The sequence below is a fragment of the Urocampus carinirostris genome, chromosome 10 (assembly GCF_059441175.1).
Source record: "Urocampus carinirostris isolate Australia breed hairy pipefish chromosome 10, RoL_Ucar_1.0, whole genome shotgun sequence".
In the NCBI taxonomy this organism is placed as follows: Eukaryota; Metazoa; Chordata; class Actinopteri; order Syngnathiformes; family Syngnathidae; genus Urocampus; species Urocampus carinirostris.
In genome coordinates, this window is record NC_142358.1 from 43,829,478 (window position 1) to 43,855,257 (window position 25,780).

Here is a 25,780-nt window from a genome sequence, read left to right on the forward strand (position 1 = left end):
GGACAATGAGAGAGAGAGAGAGAGAGAGAGAGAAAGGGACAATCAGAGACAGAGAGAGAGAGAAAGAGAGTAAGGAAAGGGACAATAAGAGAGAGACACACAGAGAGAGAGAGAGAGAGAGACAGAGAGAGAGACAGAGAGAGAGACAGAGAGAGAGACAGAGAGAGAGACAGAGAGAGAGACAGCGAGAGAGAGAGACAGCGAGAGAGAGAGACAGCGAGAGAGACAGAGAGAGAGAGAGAGAGACAGAGAGAGAGACAGAGAGAGAGACAGAGAGAGAGACAGCGAGAGAGAGAGACAGCGAGACAGAGAGACAGAGAGAGAGAGAGAGGAAAGGGACAATGAGAGAGAGTGAGAGAGAAAGAGAAACAAACCCAGGGAGAGTGTATTTTAAACTTGTCAGGGAGAGAGAAAGAGACTGAGAGAGTTCCTGCGCTACCTCCAGCAGTTACACAGCCATTTTTTAACACAATATCCAAAGTTATGGGTTTCAGATTCCCTGTCCACAGTTAAAAATAAGATTCTTAAGCATGAACAAACATTGACAACAAATCAAAAGCTGCAATCGGCATTCTCTACAAGAACAATACGTGAAATAATGAAGTGCCAGCGGTTACTAGTTAGGCTAAGATTCAGCATAATAACCCTGAAAATATTCTATGAGACAGTAGTGGCAAGCGCCCTCTTCTATGCGGCAGCGTGTCGGGGAGGCAGCGTCAAGAAGAAGGATGCCTCTCGTCTCAATAAACTGGCTAGGAAAGCGAGCTCTGTTGTGGGCAAAGAGCCGGACGGCCTAACAACAGTAGCTGAGAGACGAGCACTGAAAAAGCTGAGGTCGATCGTGGACAATCCATCGCATCCGCTACACAGCATTATCTCCAGACAGAAGAGAAGTTTCAGCGACAGACTGCTGTCACTGTCTTGTACTACGGACAGACTGAAGAGATCTTTTCTTCCTCGTGCCATGAGGCTCTTTAACTCCACCCGGCAGAGTAAAGGCCCACATTAAACCACACCACCTACATTGGATATTACCGAATCTTACTGCAATATGTATTCTGTGTAGCACTATTTAGTTACTCTATATAACACGCTACAGTGGGCATTTGCACGTCACACTGGGTATTTGTATATTGTATTCTTTTGGCTTTATTATTGTACTGTTCTCAGCTCAGGGATGCTGCTGGAAATGTGAATTTCCCAAAGCGGATGAATAAAGTATCTATCTATCTATCTATCTATCTATCTATCTATCTAATAGTCTACAGGCGATTCAAATAAAGAATCACTGTCTGTAGAACCCACGACCTGTCCAATGTTTTGCTTTACCTGCCTGGCGAACAGCGAGACACCATTTCTATTTTGGAAAGCCTGACAAGAGTGAAGAACGCCAGGGTCGCATTCCTTCTTGCCACTTCACACGGATCGTTTCCCTCAAAAGAAAAAACAACAACAAAAACTCCACTCACACACACAAGATGGCCGCTGATAAAATGGCCTACACCTATTGCTCATGTCGGCCTCGCCTAGTGTTTTCCAGCCGTGAGACTTTCCCAAAAGTGCTTCGGGAAATCGACCGATTTAAATCAATAAATAAATAAACATGCGGTTGCCTTCTTCCAGGGGACAGCAGAGTAACTGTAACATTCATGCACATCAGAGGTGGCAGCCTATTGCTTTGTTTTTCTTCCATACACGAATTATCTGCTAAAATAGGGTGAAAATTCATTGTTAATTAAAATGGTACTGCAAAAAATATACATGCAGCACATCAAATAAAGTCAAGATTTTGTGCGTAATTTTAATTAATATTATTTTACTTAAAGGGACACTGTGTAAGGTATGACCAAAAAACGGCGCTGTAATGTGCAGCCAAAAACGAGTGCTTCAAAGCACAAAGAAAAATACAAACTACGACCAAAAGAAAAGGGTGAGAGAAAGGTGCCAGGCAATGGGTGTGCTGTAACATTTGAAATGTAGAGATCTGCAAATGGATGCAAAGCCAGGATTGTATGAAGGTGCGGTGGTACCAAGAGTGATATATGGCTCAGAGGCGTGGGTCGTAGGTTAAAGGTCTTTAAAATAAGATGTTTGCGTAGTATGTACGGAGTAACACGACTGGATTGGTTAAGGAATGAGAAAGTAAGGAGAAGAACTGGTGTGGTCAGAGAGCTTGCTGAAAGAGTTGATGAAAATAATCAGAGACAGTTTGGACGTATGAAAAGAATGGATAAAGACCATTTGATTAAAAGAGTCTATCGTGCAAAAGTGATAGAAAAAAGAATGAGAGGAAGGCCTAAATAGGGTTGGAAGGATGGGTTGAAACGTGCTCTGAATCTGAGGTCGCCTAATTTAATGGATGCAAGGGTGTGTGCTAGGGATAGATGTGAGTGGGGAAGGATAGTTAAAAATGACTGACATGGACGCATATGATGCGGAAGGGGTAAACCAGTATTCTCAGCCCTCGTCGTGCTGTGGGCTTAATTTTCGGTGTTAGGTTGGGAAGAGCGAAGGGGAATGAACGTTTGGTGAATGTGTTCTTAACTCTAGCCACTTCCCACTAGGGGGATATGGCCTCGGTATAATTATTAGATTTTTGTTTTTTGGGAGTACCCGTTGGAGCAAGATGGCCGATAATCGTGTCAGATCCATGTTGTTAAGTGATGTAAAAAAAATAAATACAAAGTAATCAACCTACTAGCGTCAAGATAAATATGATAGTTTATGCATGTTTGCTTATTACTCAAATCAATATTAATTTTTAATAAAAGGTTAGTAAAGGTTTTTATTACTAAGAGGTTCAATATAATACACATTTTCCCTTAAAATATCTGCAAACAAATTTCAAATAATAAAAAAAGGTTCACTAGAAGATATTTTTTGCTCATATTACCGTATTTTTCAGACTATAAATCGCACCCGATTATAAATCACAGCATCCAAAAATGAATAATTAAGAAAGAAAAAAAATAAAGAAGTCGCACCGGAGTGTAAATCACATTTTTAGGGGAAATGGATTAAATCCCACACCAAAAACATGTCCTCTTGAAAGGCAATTTCAAATAAAAATGAAAAAATAGTCACCTCGCATAAAATGCCCAGTCACTTGTGCAAACGTCACTAAAATGACTTTTTATCTCATTTTTGGGGAATGTATTATAAGAGTTAAGTACTTGCACCTTGTGTAGAAATCACTTCTTAGTAGGTAAAAAATATTGAGTTGTAAAATGAGGCCTTATCATTCGTCTCCCGTTTTCCATCCATTATCTGGACCGCTTATCCTCAGTAGGGTCGCGGGGGTGCTGGAGCCCATCCCAGTCATCATCGGGCAGTGGGCAGGGGACACCCCGAACCGGTGGCCAGCCAGTCTCAGGGCCGCAGGGACAGACAATTCGCCCGCTCATTCACACCTAGGGACAATTTGGACCGGCCAATTAAACATTTTGGAATGTGGGAGGAAACCGGAGTGCCCAGAGTAAACCCACGCAAGCACGGGGAGAACTTGCAAACTCCACACAGGAAAGTTCAATCTCATGACCTCAGAACTGCCCCGCACACGCGCTAACCACTGCACCGCCTTGCTACGTCTCCCGTTTTATCAGATGAAAATTTGGAAGTTCATTTCAGCAAAATAAGCTTTATGGTTGGGCACATTCAGATTTTTAATACAGTGGAACCTGGGTTTTCGAACGCCTCTCAGTTCGAACAAATCGGTTCTAGACCAAAAATTTCGAGAAATTCTTGCTTCGCTTTTCGTTCAAAAAAATCGGAGTTCGAACGCCGGTACGCTAGGGGCGACGCTGAGCGGCGTACGAGTGTAGATTGCCCCCACCCCTCGTGAAGAACTGTTGTCACGGCAACGCGCACTCCTTCTCTGCTTTCGTTTTTCAAAAGCGGCGAAGGGAGTGTTTTAACTCCTAATTATGCCTCGGAAGAAGGTCGGTGCAAGCAGCAAAGTTGCTACAGGTGAAAAAAGAAGAGTAGTGCGTACAACTATTGCATTTAAGAAAGAAATAATAGCAAAATATGAAGAAGGTGTGCGAGTTTCCCTTCTTTCAGGAATACAGCATGGCTTCTACAGACAACCGCCAAGGTAAGAAATCCTACTCATAATTCTTTTCTTTATCCTTTAACCGCTCACCACTTGTTGTGGAGACCCGGGTGCCTGATTTTTTTATTTTTACACGTTCATGTTAGCGTAATCTTTCGTACGGAAGATGACGCTAACGCGAACGTATGATTAGCCTGGGTTAGCTTCATGTTTACTTTTGTGGTAAACATTTAGGGTGTTGGAACGGATTAAAACAATTTTACATTACTTTTAATGAGGAAAAACGACTTCGGTGATCGTACAAATCGGTTTTCGTACAAAGAAATGGAAGGGATTATGGTCGAGAACCGAGGTTCCGGTGTACATGTGATGATCGGAAAAATACTCTTTTCAATCGCTAGTTAATCGCCATCGAAGCACCTCGTTTACGTGTCCATCGTTTGATTTGGTAAGTCAAGTCAAGTCCTGTTTATTTGTTTGGCCCTTAATCACAAGGAGTCTCAAAGGGCTGCACAGACCACAGACTATTATGACATCATCCCCTGATCTAAAACCGACATAAGGGCAAGGAAAAACTCAAAAACCTCAACATGAGGAAAATGAAGAAAGGGTGGTGTTCTTTCGTCAAAGTCAATATTCTCAACCTGCTCAAAAATTATTTCTACACAACTTGCAAATGCTCTTTGCTTTAATTTTCTATAACATTTCCCCAAAAATGAGATACCATTCTAGTAACGTTTGCTGAAGGGGCATTTTACACGAGAGAACATTTTTCGGCACAACATTATGGCAGTTATCAATACAAGCCTATGGCTCTCTCTTGCAGTTTAATGTGAAAAAATACATGTGAAATGATATACCCGGTAACTATGTATTCATAATTTCACATATAAATCTCACAGGTATATAACTTCCGTCCGCCACGTTATGAAAAAATACTGCCAATTATAATCTGAAAAATGCAGTAAGTATTTGTATTATTCTGGAAATACACAATACGCATTTAGTAAAACCGGTAAAAATATGCAATAAAATCCTAAATCTCAGCCATATTACCTGCTGAGCCTTGGTGGCCACATACAATAAGAAGTACTTTATACTGTCAATGTAAGCGTAGAAAAACATAAATCTGGCCCAGGAAAATATTTTTTAAGCATTTTCAACAGGTAGCAAAACTAAATATTTTTTAATGTAATAAAACGGTGTATAATGGCTCATGAAGGTTGAAAAACCCTAGCCTAGCCTATATTAGCACGTAACAAGTTACCGTTAGCTAAAGGCCGTTACTCGCGATTAATGCTAATGTTAGCCTATTAGATGTTAGCAGCACGGGGCGGGATTCCACTTGCTAGTTAGCGTTAGCTAGTAAGACGTAGCTAGTAGGCGTTAGCTAGTAACCGTTAGTTGGTAAACGTTGCTAGCTGCGTTGATAGCTAGTTATTGTTAGTTACTCGCAGATAAACACTGGTGTTAGCCTAGCTGACGTTAGCACAAAGCTAGTTACCGTTACTCCGGGCGAGCGTTAACCTGGCCGGTGTTAGCAGAAGGCTAGTTACCGTTAGTTAGTTACTCGCAGATAAACACTGATGTTATCCTAGCGACGTTAGCACAGAGCTAATTACCGTGACTCGGGGCTAGCGTTAACCTAGCCGGTGTTAGCAGAAGGCTAGTTACCGTTACTCCGGGCGAGCGTTAACCTGGCCGGTGTTAGCAGAAGGCTAGTTACCGTTAGTTAGTTACTCGCAGATAAACACTGATGTTATCCTAGCGACGTTAGCACAGAGCTAATTACCGTGACTCGGGGCTAGCGTTAACCTAGCCGGTGTTAGCAGAAGGCTAGTTACCGTTAGCGCAGGGGTCACTACCGCAACCGTCGTCCTTCATCTCGCAGTTGGAGCCCGCATAGCCGGGCAGGCAGCGGCAGGTGTAGCCTTGGTTGCCGACGGACGTCCTCCCGGGGCTGGTGGCCACGCAGACGCCGCGGTTGAAGCAGGGCTCGTCGGCGCATGACAGGCCGGCGCTGGGCAGGCCGCAGTCGGGTCCGGAGAAGCCGCTAGGACACGCGCAGACGAAGCCGCCCGACAGATTCTGAAGAAAAAAAGGCGAGTTTACGAGTAAATACATTTGAAAAGAATTCCGTTTGATTGTTTCTTTTTCAAAAAGATTTTAAAAGAGTTCAACTTTCGAAGTACAGGCCACACTGTTTAAAGGAAAGAAAACAACAACACAAAAAACTGTTGTCAAAATGAATATTTCTTTTAAGTATTTTAACCCATTAGAAGAAAGGTTTGTACGTTTGATTTTGAATATTATTAGAAGACGTTTTGACTTCGGTATCGTTTAAAAAAATAAAATCAAAGTATATTTTTAAAGGGACAGTGTGTATCATTTGACCTTGAGATATCTTTGTATTGTGTGTTGGAACTAAGGAAGGAGGAATAAAAACTACAGATATTTTACTTCTTTTTTTTAATCTAGCCTTTCAAGTTTTTTTTAATTATTAGGTGTACCCGTAGCAGCAAAATGGCGGCTCATGTAATGTCAAATAGATGCAAATTTTTCAACTTACAAATATTAAAAAAAAAAAATGCTCGTATATATGATCTTTTTTAACTTTTGCTCCTCGTTGCAATAAATGGTTTTATTAATGAATTGAGATTTTTTAGCAATGTGAGGCCCTGAATAATACACACTGTCCCTATAAACACCTTTGAGACCACAAATTGATGCCCGAATGCTTTAGAAAAGCATGCAATGAACAATAACAAGCCCCCCCTTTATCTTTACTCAACAATGAAAAGAATTTACTTTATTTTTTATGAATACTTTTAGCCTTCAAGACGGCTTGCCATAAAAGTCCAGGATGGTGTTTATTAAAATAAGCCAAATGGCATAAATTGTTTCGCAATTTATTTCCAATCTCGTTTGGAAATCTTTCCTAAAATCTGAAAAATGATGGAACGTTTGCTCAGAATTATTATTTTGCATCTTTGAAGAATTCTTTAAAAATATTTTTCTTATTTATCTGATAAAAAAATCTTAGTCATTAGACTTCCAATAATTGCTTCGTAGACTCTTTTGATGTCTTGATTTTGCTCCATAAAATTGTTTGTTAGTTTCTAAATGTTTCTTATTTTAGTTAAAGAAACAAAGTCGCAAATAGTATACTTCGAATAATTGTTTTGGTCATAAAAAAATGGTGACTTAAAATAATCAGATGTTCTGATAATTTGGGGGTGATTTTTGGTTGAAAATTGTTCTTAAAATGGGCCAATTCATCCATATCATTTATCCTATCTCGGTATAAAAATGTATTCAAATGAGCAAAATTATCCAGGTTTTTGCTTATATTTGACAAGAAAAAAGATTTTTTTTAAAACCTAAAAAAGAAAACAAAATTGTCTGAAAATGTTTTAGGTTAAGAGAGTCATTTTTTCTATCTGTGGCCCCAAAAAAGAAGTCATTATGGTTTTAAGGATTAAATATGTATGTATATATATATGTATACTCGATACAGCACCGAAAATAAACCGAAACAAAATCTCATTTGAATTGACAAAACTTGACTTATTATTTTATTTTTTTAAATAACTCCATTTAGCCTCTATGATGGCTTGCCATCAATGTCCAGGATCACTTATTTTCTTAATGTATTTTATCTTTCCACTACGTGCATATCGGTCTTCAGCCAGTAAATAAGGGACACCAACTGCAGGACAAGGACGGACAACCGTCCACGCTTGAAAATCCCAGGACATGTTCACATTCTGGATTGAGTTCCGAATCCGGAATTCACCGTTTGCATGGCTTTCATATTCTTGGACGCCGTTGACCCAATAGATGTCGATTCACATGAAAAATTCTATACTACAAAACCAAGGTTCTTTGTGGTACCAACAAAAAAGTTGAATAGCAAATAACCAGAATGAATTTACCAAAACTCAAGTGCTGCTAATGATAGGAGTAAGTCGAGCCAATCTTCATTATCAGGCCGAGTTAGAGAATACTATTTAGATTTACGGAAATATTTTCATCATAATTTGACTATTTCCCGATAGATATGTACACTTGATATAGAAATGGTTAACAATTTCCTCTTCACCATCAATAAAAAAGATGCAAATTCACACACCAGCCATAAAGAATGATTTCATTCACCTATAGTCAACCCCCCCAAAATGTTATTTTAATGATGATACTTTTCCCAAAGTGAATAAAATAACATTCCCTAAAATTATCTATAAATCTATCTATCTACCCAAGTCATATCTCTCAAGAGGGGTGACCGACAGCAAGACAAACGCATACAAAAACAAAGAAAATAAATTACAAAAAAAAAAAAAAAAACACACACAAACATTTTTGGAACATGGCCAAGCCAAATGCCCAAACACCCAAACGAGTGGGGCACCTCGGCACCGGAGTCGGTCATGTTTTTGTCCTTCCAGATGAAACGGGACACGAGAAAGCAGCCGTGTCACTCAGGTCGGTGTGACACAACACTCTTCTGTTCAACAGCAGGGCCCGACAGCTTTCACTGGTTTACCCCTGCCGCATCATACGGGTGCCCTGCCCATCCCTTAGAAAACGTCAAAAACATCCCACTATCCTTTGACAACACCTCTCCACTCATTCCTATCACCAACAACAGCTCTAGCTTTCACTATATTTAAACCTCTTTCCAGCAGTGCACTCGTAACACTATCCATCCACATCCATCGCGGCCTTCCTCTTGGTCTTCTTTTATTTACCCCTGCTCTGTAGATTCTCTTCAACATTCGCTCCTCATCCATCCTCTCCATGTGTCCAAACCACTCTCTCATCCAAACACTTGCTCAGTTCCGCTACTACTGAAGTTCTGTCTCTCACAATTTCATTTCTCAGTCTATCCAATCTTGTCACTCCTAACATACTCCTCAAACGCTTCACCCCAAAAACATTTCATTTCCTTCTCCCTAAAATAATGATGTGATTGAAATCATTTTCAGGAAGGAAGAGTATTTGATCGTGCAAAGTCTTATCTACCGTGTGTAAATAATAAAACAAATTTGCTGCAGGATTAATATTTTTTAAACATATTTTTAAATCGAACAATCAAGTATTCAATCAAGCGCATTGCTATTTGGGAGTAACACCAACAAAAAACGTCCGATCAATTCAATGTCAGGAGTAATAAACACCAAATGATAGAGTTGAGTAGATTTGCTGTGCGAATTAAAAAAATGACATTGTTTTGTTTTTAGATCAAGGAAATGGAGTCATCTGTTTTCAAATAGAAATTGCAACGTAATGTGGCATCAACTGACTGAAAAAAAAAAGAAAACCTGTGCTTTTGTTCGATGTAATTGTTTGCAAAAAAATCAAGTGTGTGTTTGGAGCAAATTTTATCATATTGACTAAAGTGTGCTTTGCTTTTCCAAACGACGAAGCAATCCGGACAGAAATGTATTTCTACATCCTTTCGATTTTTGAAGTCTTCATGACGGTGACTGTAAAGACGATTCGAGTTCATATCGTAACAATCATAAAAACTCAAGTGATATTATCGCTGTTTAACTTCCATACAGAAAAGTCCCTTTTTTAGCATTAAAGTCAAGTATAGAAAGATATGATGGCCTGCAGAGGGATGGGCACCACCAGACTGTAAGGGAACCCCTACCGCCCGTGTGCTTAAGGGATCCAACTAAGCAACCAAGTCCCGTATATTTCTTAGGTTCTTTTATCACAAGAAGTGTCAAAGAGCTGTATAGACTATTATGACACCACCCCCTGATCTAAAACCTACATGAGGGCAAAAGAAAAGAAAGATGACATTCAAGTCTTTCATACGCTCTTCTTTCCAATCATTGAGAATAAGGAAGCGATCAACGGGCATGGCGATATAGTGACTCGCCAGTTGAAGTTTTGAAATCCGTTTTCATATAAATGTCAGTTTTCTTCTACATTTGATTGTTATTATCATATCATAAGTTGTCCTCCCTTCCTCGTTTCCTCCCTTGCTTGCATCTTAGTTTCCTTCCTTCTTTGATTGTTTTCTAGTTCCCTTCCTTGTTTGATTTCTTCTTTCCTTGTTTCCTTTATTCATTTCTTTATTCCTTCCTTCCTTGATTGTTTTCTTGTTTCTTTCCTCGTTGGCTTTCTTCCTTCATTGATTGTTATCTTGTTTCCTCCTTTTATTGTTTTCCTTTATTCATTTCCCGTTTCCTACTTTCCATGTTTCCCTGTTTGTTTCCTTCCTTACTTGTCTCCTTTCTTCCTTGATTGTTTTTCATTTCCTTCCTTGCTTGCTTCTTCTTTCCTGCTTTTTTCTTTCATATAATGTTTTTTGTTTCCTCCTTTGCTTCTTTACTTGTTTGATTCCTTGTTTCATTCCTTCATTCTTTCCTCCCTTCTTTCCTTCCTCACTTGTTTGCTTCTTTGATCTTTTTCTTGATCTTCTTTGATCTTTTTCCTTGCTTGCTTCCTTCTTTCCTTCCTCCCTTGATTATTTTAGTGTTTCCTTCCTTTCTTGTTTGGTTCCTTGATTCCTTGTTTTTTCCATCCTGGTTTATTTTCTTTATCTTTTCCTTCCTTCCTTCCTTCCTTCCTTCCTTCCTTCCCTCCATGTTTTGGTTTCTGTCTTTGTTTAAACCTTCTTTTAACCTATCCCTTCTTTCTTTGTTGTTTCCCTGTTGCCTTCAATCCTATCTCCTTCCCTCCATTGCTTCCTTTCTTGTTTTTTGTTTCCTTCATTGCTTGCTTCCTTGCTTGCTCCTTTTTCCCTCACCTCCCTTGTTTCCCATCTTCCTTGTTTTCCCGTTTCATTCCTTCCTTATTTTGCTTGCTTTCTTTTTCCTACCCTGCTTGTTACCTTCTGTTCTTCCTCGTATCCTTGGCTTTTTCCCTTTTCCTTCCCTTCTGCACTTTCTCGTTTCCTCCCTTCCTTGCCTCTTTCCTTCCATGCTTTCTGTTTTTCTTCCCTTGCTCCCTTCCTTCATCATCCCCTTTCCTTCCTTACATCTTTTCTTCCTCCTAAACTCGCTCCCTTCGGTCATCTCATTTTCAGTACGCGTCTGTGGGTCCTCACGATGTCGATTGCGGAGGAGCTCCCGGGTGGCGAATGCTGCGGCTGAAGGCTCACTGTTGATGAGCACAAGATGAGTTTTACAGTAAGGCGAAGAAAGACCCGACGATGTTCCCGATCGGCTGGGAAAAAGGGACCCGAAAGACACTTCCTGTTAGCCCGTCCCGTCCGATATGGCCACCGCCGTTTGCAGAGACCTCGTAAAGGAACCGGTGGTGGTCTTTGCCGACGAGACTAGATTTATTTCAAAATCTGCGGATCCGCACGTGCGGGAATGATTCCGAGGCGCCGGTTCTCACCTTGCAGCTGCCTCCGTTCCTGCAGGGGGCGCTGTGGCAGGCGTCGCTGGCCACCTCGCAGTCGTTGCCGCTGAAGCCGGGTTTGCAGGCGCAAGTGTAGCTCCCCCGCCCCGTGTTGGTGCACGAGGCCCCGTTGCGGCACGGCTTGTGGTTGGTGCAGTAGTTCAGGTCTTGGAAGGGGGGGGGGAATAAGACCGGTCAGTCAGGGGGAGGGAGACGTCCTCAGCATTTATTTGTGAATATTGCGTGCTCTTACTGGAGCCGCTCTATACGACAAATGGAATCGTTTGTGTGTGACAGTTAACGACAAATTGCTCAATCCATTCAAATATTTTCCGTGGACTTTTCATTTTTGACAGTTGAAGGGTTGATCTACTTATCACATGATTCTTCACCTAGAATTGTTCGTATGAAATTCTGATTTGGGATAAGATGATTAAGGATGAATTATTTCAGCGCACTTTTTTAAAAATAACTTAATAATCTTGCACTCTGCTTGTCCTGTTCTTCTTTATAGTTCGAATAAAGTGTAAACAAATACCTACTGGCTATTCAATTTTGAGTTATAATAATCCTAATTAGAAATGATTAAAATGTGATGATTTAGTAAAATTTTTCTATGGCACAACTGCTATTTAAGGTCAACAAAAACATCCAAAAATGATTCATTCAGAAAGACAGAAATTATAACTTTAAGGGGCTGTGGTAAATTCATAATCCAAAGGTGAGAACCATCAGGAAAAGTATGTATGTGTCTGTGTGCGGAGTCAAACTTTGGAACAATTTAAAAGACGAGATCAAACGATGTCTGACTATTCACGTGATCAAATTTAAACACAGAAAAACATTAATGGCGGAATACAGAGATGAAGAAAATGGGTGATACGAGAGATTGGAAATGCTATGGTTAACTTTGTTGTTATTCTTGCTATTGTTATATCATAACTGTTATTATTAATATTATTACTATTGTTGTTATTATGATTGGTGTATTTAATAGGGAAGATATAAGAATATAAGCATCATGCTTCTGACTACCCCTTTTCAAACATGTTATGTAACATTATTTTGGTGTTGAGTTATTGTTATTGTTTTTATTTTAATGTTCGAAATGAAGCATTCATTCTTTCATAATTGTTTTAAATATTTCACATTATGTCGTCTTTCTTTTTCTTTTCTTCCTTCTGTGTTGAGATTCTAGGTTCTTTTCATATTCCCTAATTTATATCGTTGTCTGTCATTGCTCCCAAACAAAAACATTGTACCTTACCGTGGGTCGTATTTCAAAAATAATAACGGAAACCAAGCATTGTAAAAATCAATCATCATCGAAAACAGCTTCTAGGCTTATACCGTCTCGGCCGCCCACCCCACGGTCTTAACTGCTTCGGACTGGCGAATGCGTGCTTTTAGATAGGAAGGTGCCGAGCAAGGACAGTCACAGCAAGCTAGCAGTTTCGTCTTTGATCGCGTGACACTCACCCTGGTCGCAGTAGAGGCCGCCCCAGCCCTCCCGGCAGTCGCATTGCCACGGTTGGCGGCAGGTGCCGTGGAGGCAGCCCGGGTGACGGGTGCACTGGTCGCACAGCGCCCCCTGCCAGCCCTGCCGGCAGACGCACTCGCCGGGGGCTTCGCAGAACCCGTGCTCGGCGCTGCAGCCGCTGGCGCAGATAGCTGGCGGGCAGAACGAGGGTTTCAGTCTTGGGGGCACCTCAAAACACGCTTTTACAAAAACCCCTTTTCTATCCGTCCCTTTCCTTCCCGTCTAGCGTTTACTAGCCCGGAGTTGGAAAAACGCAGACCCTGAGGCCTGCTGAAAACAATAGTACTAGACCAGTCTTGTCCCCAAAATTTCCGGCGATTACCATATTAACCAGACGATTAAATGCATCACACCCACCGCACTGGACTATAAGTCGACGATATCAATGTTGAAAAAATATCAAAGGTTTTGAAATTAACAGTTGGTCATTTCTTTCAGTGGGGATTTTTCAGCTTTTGCCTTTGATTGTAATGCAGTAGGGTGACGGCCCACGGGCCACATATGGTCCATCTGGCTTTTTAATCCGGCCAGCCAAAAATAAAATTTAAAAAAAGTAGTCCAGTTTTTTATAATAATTGTTTTGATGCTACTCATGTCCCCAGTGTCCCTTCCTTCCCCACTCCCCTAAATCTTTCGATGATCCTCCGAATTTCCTGGACTATTGAAAAAACATATCCAAACTATTGGACTATAAGTTGCAGATATCTACTGTATGTTGAAAAATGAGATATTTATTCAAAGGGGTTTTAATTATTAACAGTCTGCTTTTGGCATCGACTTTTCATCCCTCACTTTTAACTCTAATGCGAGGGTAAGCAAACTAGGACCCACGGGTCATATATGGTCTGCCGGGCTTTTGAATCTGGCCCACTGATAAAAAAAAAAAAAATGTCTCGGTTCCCATTGTGTCCCCAGTATTTATGTTTTGCTTCCCTCTTCCATAAAAATAGATTCTTTTTTTTTTTTTTTCATTTTTATTGATAAGGATATTTATCAAATGTCATGCAAAAGAAAACACTTGCGTTTTATGAAATGGAGCGCTTAAAAAAGGGGGCATAATGTATCATTTTGTGTTTGGAAATATTAAATATATGAATATATAAATATTTATTCATAGATAAATATTTTTTCCCCGTGCATTGCCCAGGTATCGGATCCAGACCCCGTATTGGCGGATGCAAAACTATCAAATCAATCACTTCATCCTTTTTTTTCCCCTTTGACCGCAGCTTCTTTTTTCATTCATCGCAGCCCGCCACTCAAAAAGTTTGCCCACCCGACCTAACCCTTTACCCAACCGACTATCAAAACTTAATAACTAACATTAAAGTGACAGTGTGTCATATTTGCCCGCTACAAATCGCTGTACTCCATAATGCAATTGAAAATGAGTGCTACAACGCACAAGGAAGGATACAGACTAGGGAGACTCAAAGTGACCAAAACGGCGCAGATTTGGGGATTTTTGGGATACCCTTAGCAGCAAGATGAAAGACTATCCTGTCAGCTCCCTCTAGGTCAGAGGTGTCAAACTCATTTGAGGTGGGACGCACATGCTGGAAAAATAATCTCACGGGGGCCAGACTAGTAGATTTAAGGGAAAAAGAGAGGGAGAGAAAGAGAGACAAGGAAAGGGGAAAAAAAGAGAGAGAACAAGGGAGACAGAGTAAGAAAGAAATAGAGAAGAGAGAGAGCACGCAATACAGGAAAAAAGGGAGAAAGAAAGAATTGGAAAAAGAGAGAAACAAGTAAAGAGTGAAACCAAGTGAGGAAAGAGACAGAGATAGAGGAAAAAAAAGAAAAATAATTAGAACATTGAAAAGAGGGAGAGAAAGAGGGAGCTGGAAAAAGAGAGAATGCAAGAGAAAACATTGACATAGGGTGAGGAATAAAAAGAAAAAGGAGCAAGAAAAATAAAAATAGAAATAAAGAGTGAGGAAGAGAAAGAAGAAAAAGGGAGTGACAACGAGAGAAAAAAAAAGAGAGAGAGGGACGGAGAGAGAGAGAGAACAAAAGAAATACGGCTCGAGTTGCTTTTGGCGCCTGGTTTTGTCCACATCAAGTGGACATATTTCAAACTGTAGAGGGTTTTTCTCTTGCGCTTCTCCGGGTGTTGTTTTACTGGCCGAAAGACAAACCTTGGCGGGCCTTATCTGGCACGTTGGCCGTATTTTAGACACTTGTGCTCCAGGTGATGATATGTTAAATAAATAAAAAATTCTCAACCTACAGGTATTAAAAAAACATGCATGTTTATGAGATATTTTAAGTATTTTTGCTTATTATTCCAACCCCCAAAAATTGCTTAACTCAACACACTGTCCCTTTAACTCTAAAGTTGCGTTTGAGGACAGGAGGACCATGAAAATGACCTAATAAGGACGGAGGGTCCCCACAAATACTCGGAAACATCGACCACCCGCGCACTGGATCGTGCACTTCCTGTACACTTAGGGCAACATAAATATTTGTACACACCAAAAACATGATCGTCATAGCAACCTCACGGCTTCATAACGTGGAAAGAATGGAAAAAAACGATACAGGACCGTCCACCGAAATATTTAGAGTTGTTCACCCTTTATCACAAGTCTCAAAGGGCTACCACCTATCCCGGTATTTTTGTAGTATTTCTGTCATCTTTTTGAATGAAATAAAGTATGAATAAAGTATCTATCTATCTATCTATCTATCTTTTTCACTATTTTTGTCGTAGTATTTCTGTTTTATAGTAATATTGCGGTCGTATTTTGTAGTATGTTTGAAGTACTCTCTCCGTTTTCTAGTATTACCGTAATCGAATTTCTGCGGGTTTTCTTGTTATATTTCTGTAGTCATATTTTTGTAGTGTCTCTGTTGTACTTTCTGAATTTCTGTCGCAGTTTTTTGGTGGTATTTCACCTCTTTTATTATTTTAATATTGCTGACGGTGGAAAGAATTCCAATATAACATAGAAGTAGATGAGCTGGGTGAAAAGCATCATCAGCAATATTAAAGAGATAAGATTTTCTTTCTATTTCAGTGGAATTGTAAAGAATCCAGCATGGATGACATTTTTATTCGTTTTTTTAATTGCATCGTTACAAAATACTATAAGTCTTTTTTTATCAGACCGTCCTGTGTTGAATGTCTTAAACATTCCATCTGTGGCTTCACTATTTTCTATATTGCCATTTTATCTCTTTTTTTCCAGATGAATCGAGCCTTCGGATCGATGACAGCTTTTTTTTGTTAAATTGCATCATCTCCTTCAAAGTGAAGCAATAAAAAAAGAAAATGGTCATTTGAAAAATGGCAATAAAAACAGCCATATTTTTAAAAAAAAGGCGATTACATATTTGGTCATGTAAAAACAGCGAGAATCATGAAATAGGGGATTTATTCTGAAAAGTCTTACTGTATTAAGGCCAAAAATTGACATTTTATTGCTTTTGATTCTCTTTCTCCTATTTGCGCCATTTCAGCTCCTGATTAATGGTTTTCCTTTTTTTAAACGGGACATTATTTGAATCGCTTACAGCAATCGATCCAATTTGACCTCGTTTTAAGACCATGTTTTCCTCAATTAAAGTAATCTTTTTTTCTCTTTTGAGTCATTTAAACATGTTTTTTTATATTAAATAAAAACATTTCAGCACAGTGATCGTATCTAGGAGATCATTTTGTTCGTTTAAAGGATTTCTTTTTTTTAATCGCGGTTGAAAATATTTATACAAATAAGTCAAATAATACGTTGTCAGCTAAATAAGATGATTTCCCTTATTTTAAAGCAGCGCCTCCCAATTATTTTCTGTCCCCCCTTGGAAGAAGAAATCCTTTCCCAACACACCCCGAGAACCACTGTTTTAAAGGGACACTATGTAATATCTGGCCGCTAGATGTCGGTGTATTGTGTTGTGCAAATGAAAAATAAATAGAGGGGGAAAAGGGAAAAGTAAGAAAAATGAAAGATTACAAAAACTAAAAGTAAAAGACAAAAGAAGAAAAGATCAGATAAAATGGGGGAAAATGACCAAAAAGAATGGAAAAAGAGAGATTCAAAATAACATGTTTTTTGGGGGTACCCTTAGCAGGAAGATGTCAGACAGTGATGTCAGCTCCCTCAAGGGGAGCCTCGTGTTATGGTATATAAATACGTATTTTCATTATTCAAATCAATATTTTCTTTTAATTGAATCAAGTTTTTTAGCGTTAGGAGGCATTCCACCAAGCACACTGTCCCTTTAAGAATAGTTGTTCTTTTTAATTGCAAGAAACAAGACTAAATATCTTTAAAACAATTTAAAAAAATTAACAAAATGTTCCTCTGAGGAAAGATTTTTTTTTTGCGTCGTAAAATAAAAATGTCCGATGTTTAATATCGACGTCGTATCGCACATATGAAGACGTGCCGGGAACCGATACCGAGACCTGATTACAAGGGCCTATACCAAGGGTGGATACAGAGACCGGATACCAAGGCCTTTCTAGGACGATACAGAGGCCTAAAACAGCGAGCCGATACTGAGGGCTGACACCGTGGCCTGATACTGAGGGCCAATACTGGGGCCCGATACCGCGGGCCGATTCAGGGGGCCAATACCGAGGGCCCCCCCTACCAAGGACCAAGCGGAAACCGGGGGCCGAAAACGAGGGATGAAATCTGGGCCATTACCGGGGGTTGAAACCGAAGGGCCGATACCAGTGGCCTTTTCCCAAGTGGCGTTACGCGGTTTAGAAAGCAGATTTTCCAGCCAATTTTTTGTCATCGCGCTTTTCTGTTACTTTTTCATTTGAAAAACGGGGAAAAAAACAAGACTTTTGTACAAATCCACGGAAATTTGAAGTCTTTTCAGAGAAATACTGCTTTGTTACTCATTAACAACAAGAGCACCCACACTCTTAAAATAACAACTTGTTATTATGATCTCATCATTTTCTTTTGACCCGCTTCCTCTTTATCGAAGTAGTGATTGAAGCGACAGTTAAACACAAAATAAAAACATTTGACTAGAAAATCCCGATGACCCGGCACCGCTTTTCGGAACGGGTCCGTCGGCACCTCGGCTGTCCTCGGTCGGAGACCCCTACTCTAAAGATGGCACGTATCGGCTTTTGGTATCGCTGCATCCTGAAACACTGAGCACGGTGACGCTAGGCCTTTCCTGATTGGTTGGAAATCAGAATTCAGGTGATTTCACAAATAGCAAAGGCCCGCACTTTATCTGTTTTGTTTATATTTATGTGAAAGTATCGACGTCTCTTTAAAAATTCAGAAGAAGAGTGAAGATATTTGAACAAGGATTTAAGGTATATATATATATCTATTTGATATACTCGAAGTTCCTGAGGATCGACAGCCGTCGCGAGAAACGATACCTCCAGATATCACCTGCTATTGATGTATAACTCCAGAATGGCTTTTTTTTCTTTTTACCATCAGATCGGTATCGTCAAACCCAGTATCGGCGGGATATAAGAATGGTATCGGCTCTTGGCATGGGTGCATTTTAAAGCATCGAGCACTAGTATCGTTTTTTTGTCTGAGAAGAAAATGATAATAAGCATTTTTCTCTGATTTCTTCACAAATGTGATTTTTTTTTTTCTAGAATCGAGCGGATCGGTACTCATTTGTACCAATACTGAGTGTTGAAACCTTCGATGCATCGAATTTAGTCGGATATATGAAAAAAAATAATAAAGAGTATGCCACAAATCCTACAAACAGAATAGGAGAACAAAGATATTTTTGACAATGATTTCAACATATTAGGTATCGATTCGACACGTTTTCAGTTTTGGAGTATTGACATTGATTGCCAGTATCGATATCTCCGGATATGGCTCGCCTTCAATCTTGTCAAACTAAAATCATATGATATTAGTATTGATACAAAATATCAATTGTATCGGCTCTTGGTATCGGCGCATCCTGAAGCATCGATGTCCCTTCGAAGTTAACTTCAATAAGGAAGATATTTCGGACCGTGATTTCGACGTATTAGGTATCGATTTGACATGCTATCAGTTCACTTGTATCGGTATCGGTCAAACACGAAATATGAATCGTATCGGCTCTTGGATCAGCGCGTCCCAAAGAATTGAGGAAAAGTATCCATACGAGCCGGGAAATAATCTAACGATAAGCATTTCGTAATCCGTTCAACTTTTTCCTATGAAATCATGAAAAAAATCCCATTTCCTTTCTCCGATCGGAATATGTTGTCTTCGCTCTGGTTGCCGTGGCAACAGTCGGTCACCAGCTTTCTATGCATAACATGTGAACAACAAAGTCGGGAAATAATGAGGCGGCCGTCCGAGTGTCGGCCATTAATCGTATCGTTCGCAAGACCGATCGGTATATTTGAACTCGGATTTTAAACGCGAATCGGTTCCCGAGTATCGACGGCCGTTGCGAGAACCGATACCTACGGGCCGCGATTCGTGCCGTTTTACTTTCTTTTCGATCGAACGCGATCATTGGGAACTATGACACGAAGTAGAAGTGGGTGGAGCCAAGGAAAAGGGGAGTGGCGGGCACTCACGCTGGGCGCAGTAGGGACCCGCCCATCCGTCCAGGCAACGGCGCCGCCCGTCCGTCCGGCAGGCGTAATGGCCGAAGGTGTCGTTGCGGGGCCGGCAGAAGGCGGAGCAAGCCTCGCCGTGGTAATGGGCGTCGCACACCGCCCGGTAGGAGAAGGCCAGGGCCCCGCCCTCCCAGCCCGACGTCCAGGCCGCGCCCACCGGAAGGTGCCCCCGCGTCGCCACCCGGCTCAACAGTTCCTTGCCGTTTTCTGGGCGGGGGAAAGGAAGAGGGGCGGGGTTAGTGTTACACCTGAAACAAGGGGCGGGGTTGATGTGAAACCTTGTTCTAAAGGGGCGGGGTTATCGTCACACCTTATGAAAACAGAGGCGGGGTTAACGACCCATCTAAAATTGTGTTAACGTCTCGCAATTTTAAAAAGGAAGTGGGTGGGGTGCAATTCACACTTTTTTAAAAGGGGCAGGATTAAAGTCCCAGCGAAGAAAGGGGCCAGGGTTTTTGAGAAACGGGGCGGGGTTACAACTTTTCGTTTCAAAGGGGAAGGAGTTTACGTCCCACCTCAACACACACATTTATAATGATTTTGTTTTATCTTTTGTTTTTCTGGGCGGGAAAAGGGTCGGGTTTAAGGTCCCACCTCAAAAAGTGACACTTTTTGATTTTCTATTTTTGATATCCTGGTGGGCCTTCAATGGGCGGGGAAGCAAAAAGAGGGGCGGGTTTACTGTTACACTTCATAAGACACCATTTTTCAAATGAAGATTTAGTATTTCAATCGTTTTTATTCTTTCTGGTTGCTGGTTTTCTAAGGGGGTTTTAGGGGGGGAGACAGAAAAACTTCCAAAATTGAGAAAATAAAAAAACAAATATTTTTTCAACTTTTGCCACAAGAAAATGGTGATCATTTTGACCGTTTTTGTTGAGCGTTGTTTGTTATTATTTGCTTATATCCAACTGCAACACTGTCAACGCAGTTCTCGCTCGTAATTTGTAATGCATACAGTACCCCTTCAAAATAAAAGTGATTTTCTATCCTTGTCGTAAGTAAATACTTCGCACATCCTAAAACGGCCACAAGAGAGCGCTCCAAAGACGAATCCATCCATGCTAAATCTTTTGATGGCGTCAGAACCGCATTTAAACCGGGGGTTTCAAACGTGCGGGCCGGAGGGCCCATTTGGGCCCCCAGTTTGAGCCCCTCGCCTTAACAAGTCATTCTGTTATTGACAAGTATTCTGTCATGCAACCGAGAACGAGTGCTAAAGATCACAAACAAGTAGAAAACTACTGAGACTAAGAGTGACCATTAGGCACCTTTTTTTTTTTTGCCCAGTCTTGCCCACATGATTTTTGGAGACCCGTAGCAGCATGATGGCAGTCAAATATGTCATCTAGCTCTAGGTGATGCTCATGTTATGTCAAATTCTTAGAACGTTCTCCATCTATGAGTATTTAGAAATAAGGCGACTTGACTGTATTATAGTTCATGTGTTTTTACTAGTTATTTAAATGAATATTCCCTTTTTAAACGAATAAGAGAAAGAGATAGAACACTAGAGGACACTGAAAAATACACACTGTCCCTTTAAGTCCAGCCCCAGCGAAGTATTCATTTATGACTGATCCACAGATCTACTTTCATATTCATTCTAATTTTTCGATTTTATTTTGTGTAGGGAATTTAAGAAATGAAATTTGAAGAGCGGAACTTTTGGTGGAAAAAAAACGGATCGGGCCCACCCAGACCCTAATTCCGACCGCCCCCGGGTCAATTGAGTCTCGGAGACTCGATTTAGACTAAATATCGTAAAAATAAACAACGCCGTTCGTTTTATTGACAAAAAGAGCTCGTTGTGATTTGTAGGCCTTCTTTTCAAATCTGACGCCATTTTTTGGTAGAACAGTTTGCCAACGAGACAGCTCCCCACCAGTCAGGGGCCAGCTTCCTTCGGGACGCTTTTTTTGTTGTTGTGATTGGTCAATGTGCCTTCTGTCTTGTTGAGTGTATAAAACGTTTCAATTGTTCTGTATTTTAGAATATATTTTGGTAGATCTGTATTTTTCAAGGATCTTTACATGGTTAGTCTGTGCCTTGACATTACCCATCCATCCAATTTTATTTTTACTATGATTTTCTTTCTATTTTATTTCTATTTTTCGTTTTGTGTGCCTGTGTCTGGCTTTATAACCGCATTATACTCCGAATGTTTTGATACAGCACTTTGAGTGTCAACTTTGTTAGCTTTGCTAATACGTTAGCATTTGATTCGCTTTTTTTAACGTCACAAAAGTTTATCTTCGTATCTCAAAGTTCGTTTGTTGTCGCACTGAAAAGTGACTGATTTTAAAAAGTCCCTTTGAGTATAGAAACAAGTGGAAACCAGTTGCAAAAATAAAAGCGATTATAATTTTGTAGATGATGATAGACGTTAATTATGAAAGGGGTTTCACGGAATTTGAAACTTTCTTACTCTCTGTCGCCATCTCTTGGCTTTTGTCATCATTGCAGCCTCAGTGAGCTTATTCATGATGCACTTGAATAAACTCTGGCATAACCTCTTCTTTCTTGAGGTTGCCGTTTGGACTCGACCTGAAGAAGGCCATTTCTTACTTTCAACATTCTCGTGCTACACTGACAAATAAACAACAGAAGATCCCGCCGTGACGAGCATGACCCAACACTCCCCCCAGCTTCCGATCCTCTTACCTAAGGTCTTCTACCCCGAAGAGCTTTACTAAAAGTAAGATAAAAGCAGATATGCGCAGTGGGAAATTAAGGATAAGGGCTCTTTGAACTCGGTTGGGCATCGTTAACAGCAATTCGAAAATCCCAACGACTCGCGGCAGCCACTCCAGCAGCTCCCGTGTTATTTTCGATTGTTCTCAGTTATTTTCGACTGTTCTCAGCTTAGGGATGCTGCTGGAAAAGTGAATTTCCCTTCGGGGATGAATAAAGTATCTATCTATCTATCTATCTATCTATGTTTTTTCAGAACCAGTATGCGGGCTACTCAGGTGTACCCCTTAAGACCACCTGAGCCCCCCCTGTTCTGGAGGTAAAACACTGAAAATCGTACCTGTCGAGTCGGTAGTGGACGAGTCGGAAGTGGCCCAAGCCTCCAAAATAAGAGAGAAACTTCCCTGGGGGGTGAGAAAAAGGCGTCACTTTTATGTGCGTGTAGGAAGAGGGCGGAGCCGATCTCCTTTGAGCGCCACCTACCGGCCATTTAAAGGGGAAAGGCACCCTGAGGGGCGCACTGGCAGCGATGGCGGCGGGGTCTGACGTCATGACGTCACTGAGCGCGCTCCCGTACGTGCACGGCGGCTCCGGGTCCACCAGCTCCTGCGCGTGCTTGAGGCAGACGCGGATGAAGAAGCGGTGGGGGCGCGCGCGCGTGCCCGACAAGGACTCCAGCTTCAGTTCGAAGGCGCCGGAAGACGCCGTCTGTGGGGGGCGGGGTCACGCGTGTAGGTGCGCAGTGACGTCATGGGGGGTGGCGGGTTACGCACAGAGAAAGAAAAAAAAAAAGTCAATTTTGCGAGCATGACATTGACCGGAACTAGGAAAAGACTCTAAAGTAAAAGCTTTTTCGCCTTATAGTTTACAGGTATGTTATTTTTCATTGTTTCCATCTGTTTAACCATTTATAGACTGAAAAAAATATAAATATAAATACTGCTATATAGGAAGCAACATTACATTTACTGCAAGTGCAGAAAACACCAAGAAACAATTGTTTGTCTTGTTTATCTGGTAAATCAACTTACGCCAATGAGCGTTGTTTTCTATTCTAGCCAGTCTATCTTGCTGTGAGTAAATAGGTGCCCGGGCGGGTAATTGCAAGCATTAACGAGGCGATCAATTGGGTGAGATTGACAGGTATGTAAATGTGTTTACTGCCAAAAAAAAACCTTCACGTCGTGTCAATTTTCATTGTTTAATATTGTCATATTTTGTATATAATTAAAAAAAACAGTTTAAAACTGACCTGTCTGTTTTGCTTCAATGATCTCCAGTTTTTACACCGCAAACGTTTTGCATGATATTCTTCTTATAAGTAAATGTTTCATCATGTTTTGCTTGTCGAAGAAGGAAAATACACTTTAAATAATCGTCCATGCTTTTGCTCTTTTTGACAGTTCTCAAATTTCCCATCATCTTTCTTATACTGTAACGCATTTTATTACAAATATACAGTAATCCCTCATTTTTTGCGGGGGTTGTGTTCCAAACATGTGGCACAATAGACAAAAGCCGCCAAGTAGAAAACTTTCTTTGTTTATTAGATAAAATCAAACCCAGGTATTAGATTAGAAATATCAAAGTGTTCGACTTAATAAAGGTGTTAACTTGTATATTGTCAAATTTTAACTTTTAAAAATAGTGTTGCACAACTGTATGTATTCAGGACCCGATCCACTTCACTTTCCTTGATACTTTGTCGCCATCATGTGGACATTATGCAAAACTGCATTCACCTTCCGGCTCTGTCCTACAGAATCCATACATTTTTCCACGATCAAACATTTTTTTTTAAAGCCCCAGGGAGCCACTAGACTGCGCCAAAGATTCAAATCTGGCTCCAGAATGAGTTTAGCCAGTCGAGAAGTCCAAGTTTGGTGGCGATAGAAAGCAACTTCCTCCGTTCAGCCAATCAGAAGGCAGAACAGGATGCACGATGAAAAAACGCAAAAATAGCGGGAATGCGAGAGAATACTGTACATGGAAATATGCATATTGTGTCGCGCGTGCGAAAACGTTTGCTAAAACCACAAGGAAGAATCATTTGACTTTAAGGAGGTTGCTAACTATGTCATCGTTTCAAGGAAATCCATAAAATGCCGTCAAACTCGTAAACACAATAACTTTGCGGTTGTAATTGTCCCTTTCCTGATGATATTATCAAACCGATGTGCACGCGCACGCACGCTCCACTGTCAAAAGAAGTCGGAGGGGAAAAAAAAACAAGCAAGAAAAAAAAACCAATATGACGTCACAACGAGCTAAACGAAAGTCATGGAGTCAAAGTAGAAGTGGTAAAGTTACTGACGGTTTGCGCATGCGCCAGCAGGACGAGCGCAGCGGCCAGCAGCCAGCGCGCCATCGGGCCTCCTCCGACGTGCATCCACCCGAAGAGTGACAACGACAAAAATCCGGTCCGGAGAATTCCAGGGAAGGTCCGGAAAAATCCCAAGCGCGCTCCCGAGAGAAAGGAAAACGAGCGCGTGCGCGACGGGACGGGAGCAGGTCCGAAAGTCGAAGGTTCGAGTGGGAAGTGAAGCGCCTGATTCGCCCGGCTCTTTATATAGGGCGGCCGGAGAAAGGGGCGGGGCCTGGCGGGCAGAGGGTGGGGGCCACCCCCCCACCTGCCCCCCCCCACTGCCAAAAAGAAAGCGAAAAGCCCTCCGTTGTCAGAGCTCTCCCTTTAAAAATAAAAAACAATAAAGTGAAAGCGTTTCGCCTGACCTGAGTTCCCGCTTTGCGTGGTGACGTCACAGACGCGTGCCTTCACCTTGGTTGACCACCTGCGCGCATGCGCACAGCATTTCTTGCGTTGCCCTGAAATGAAACTTGTTCAACAGCCTTAAAACAACATTCACGTTCTATAGCTGCTTCTTCACTTGCGACCTGGGAGCCAATGGTGGCCCACGGGATCATCGTTTGAGGCCCACGTCTTCTTCATATGAAAGTTTAAAGGGACAACGTGTATTATGAAGTACTTTTTAGTGGGAAATAACATCCTAAAAAACAATATTGATTGAAAAACAGAGCAAGAATACATAGGAATGTGATTTTTAGTGGGGACATTATTGTCTGCATCTCGCTGCTACATCAATTCTCTTGATTTTTTTTCTCCCGTTTTTTTTTTCTCTTTGTTGATTTTTCGTTTACTTTGTCTTACTTTTTGTTGTTTTTCCTTTTCCTTTTTTCTTGTTTACCTCCCAGAATTTGTACCCTTTTTATTTGTTTTTTGACATGCTTTTTTATTTCCTCTTTTTTCATGTCCTTCTCTTCTATTTTCAATTGTTTTTTCTCGTTTGCTTTTTTCCTCTTTCTTTTAGTGTTTGTTTTGCCTTTCTTTTTTTCTTTCCTTTTTTCCTTCTTACTTTTTACTCAGCCTTTTTTTCAATTCTTTCCCTTCAAAAGGCCAGCAAAAATGTTTCCTGTTCGGTCACATTAAGTCTCTAGTTTGTATTATTTTGCCTGCTTTTTAGCATTTATCCTTGCACGCACAATATTACACACTGTCCCTTTCTTGCAAGTGCAGCACACAAAGTTTGAAATGATTTACTGATAA

The 25,780-nt window shown here is 40.9% G+C and overlaps 1 protein-coding gene across 1 annotated transcript in view; it reads right to left on the reverse strand.

Moving 5' to 3' along the window:
- LOC148359003 (protein serrate-like) overlaps positions 1 to 24,737 on the reverse strand; it is a 40,998-nt gene extending 16,261 nt beyond the window's left edge. Inside the window, exons 1-7 of the mRNA XM_088346322.1 lie at positions 24,533 to 24,737; positions 22,702 to 22,926; positions 22,559 to 22,622; positions 19,483 to 19,731; positions 12,896 to 13,087; positions 11,414 to 11,583; positions 5,896 to 6,139 (exon numbers count right to left, since the gene is read on the reverse strand). Coding sequence (XP_088202448.1) covers positions 5,896 to 6,139; positions 11,414 to 11,583; positions 12,896 to 13,087; positions 19,483 to 19,731; positions 22,559 to 22,622; positions 22,702 to 22,926; positions 24,533 to 24,607 — 1,219 coding nt within the window. The 5' untranslated portion in view covers positions 24,608 to 24,737. The remainder of the gene's footprint in view (positions 1 to 5,895; positions 6,140 to 11,413; positions 11,584 to 12,895; positions 13,088 to 19,482; positions 19,732 to 22,558; positions 22,623 to 22,701; positions 22,927 to 24,532) is intronic.
- Between the last annotated feature and the right edge of the window lie 1,043 nt (positions 24,738 to 25,780).